This window comes from Pyxicephalus adspersus, chromosome 7, assembly GCF_032062135.1.
Source record: "Pyxicephalus adspersus chromosome 7, UCB_Pads_2.0, whole genome shotgun sequence".
NCBI lineage: Eukaryota > Metazoa > Chordata > Amphibia > Anura > Pyxicephalidae > Pyxicephalus > Pyxicephalus adspersus.
Window position 1 is genome coordinate 12,948,060 of NC_092864.1, and position 1,675 is coordinate 12,949,734.

General features: G+C 38.6%; 1 protein-coding gene across 4 annotated transcripts in view; it reads left to right on the forward strand.

Annotated features, from left to right (window-relative positions):
- Nucleotides 1-1,675, forward strand: part of LOC140335105 (hydroxyacylglutathione hydrolase, mitochondrial) — a 27,934-nt gene that overhangs the window by 1,833 nt on the left and 24,426 nt on the right. Inside the window, exon 1 of one of the 4 annotated variants that reach the window (XM_072417489.1) lies at nucleotides 7-209. The exons of 2 other annotated variants lie outside the window; for them this stretch is intronic. In XM_072417489.1, the coding sequence (XP_072273590.1) occupies nucleotides 164-209 (46 nt within the window). In that variant the 5' untranslated portion in view covers nucleotides 7-163. Of the gene's footprint in view, nucleotides 1-6; nucleotides 210-283; nucleotides 721-1,675 lie in introns of those variants that run through there. One more of the 4 variants, XM_072417491.1, reaches the window with a different exon arrangement.

The window sequence follows — 1,675 nt, forward strand, 5'->3', positions numbered from 1 at the left end:
GAAGAAGTGTCTTCCTTGTATTGGTGGTCAGGGAAGAAGTGTCTTCCTTGTATTGGTGGTCCGAGAAGAAGTGTCTTCCTTTTATTGGTGGTCGGGGAAGAAGTGTCATCCTTTTCTTGGTGGTCGGGGAAGAAGTGTTCCATTACATTGTTGCCCAGTGGTAATGTGCAATGGTGGTGGTCAGTGCACAAGTACCCCTTACATTGGTGGTAAGTGACAAAGTGCTCCCAAATTGTTCCAGTTACATTGGTGGTCTGTGTAAATTCCCAATAACATTGAAGATCAGTGAATAAATGTACCCATACTTTAGTAGTTAGTGGAGGAATGTCCCCTTCAAACTGGTGGTTAGTGGTGGAGATATCCGGCTCCCATTAGTGGTCAGTGGAAAAATGACCTCATAATATTCATGATAAATACATATGTTCTCTTACATTGGTGGTCAGTGGGAGATGCCCCTTGTGCTGATGGGCACTAAAGAGAATGACCCCTACCATGAAGGTTCAAAGTAAAAATGGCCCTGCAGCAATGTTCCGGGTCACAAGGTGCCCTGTCTATTCACTAATTTTCAGCTGCACCCTCGGAAAATAATTTCGTCACTAATCCTCTATCTCCTCATCCAAAACTTGGTAGAAGTTCTGCCTCCTTTAGCATACAATAAAAGTTAGCACAGGACAATTGGCTGCACTGAAAAATTCAAGGGACCCTGTCACTAAATTGCAGGTACTAGCACTGAAAAATCAAGTGTTTTCAATGTAATACTTGCAGTGTTTTTCTTTTCCATAAATATTTTCATTCAGTTGCAATGTGTCTCTGAAAGATTGACTAATAGTTTATTATGTTAAAGTCTTCTCTTGGCCTAGGATTGTCTGAATACCGTCCAGTGCTGGCCCAGCTCTGCTCCTCACCTCCCTACATGCAGCCCTTTCTAAAACATAGGGAATCTTACATTCCTTGGTGGGAATTTTTTGCTTCCATTGAAACACATGAACCTTTTATAAATATAGCCCATAGTGATGCAGAGTAATACTACAGTATGGCACTGTAGAGATCATATTGCTGATATCGTGTTCAAGAAAGTGGCACTTGGCCGCAGTCTCAGGGCTCTTAGATGCCCCCTCTTATTTTCTCCTTGTTTTTCTTTATCCTTCTCTCTCTTATTTTTTCCCTGTTCCTTCAATTTTCCCATTTCTTGCTCTTGTTGTCTTATTCTCTCTTTCCCTATTCTTACTTTTTTAATCTCTCATTTCTCGTTTTTCACTTTTTTTTCTTCCTTCTTTCTCACTCGCCATATACTTTCTATTTGTGTATCTTCTTTTCTTTCTCCATCTCATTTTCATTTTCTTCTGTTTCTCTTCCTTACTTCATATTCTCTCTCTTTTATATTTTTATTTTTTATATATGTTGTTATTGTATATATTATATATATATATATATATATATATATATATATATATTTCTCTATTTTTTTTCTCCTTTTTCATTTTCTCTCTCTTCCTATTCCTTCAGATTGTATCTCTTCTTTTCCTTTTCTTTTTCTCACCTTTTTTCCCTTCTTCTTCTTCTCTCTTTCCATTTTTCTCTTTTTTTTTTCATCTCTTTGTTTCTCTCCTTTCTCTCCCTCCTCTCTCTCTCTCTCTCTCTCTCTCTCTCTCTCCCCCTCTCCCCCTCTCCCCCC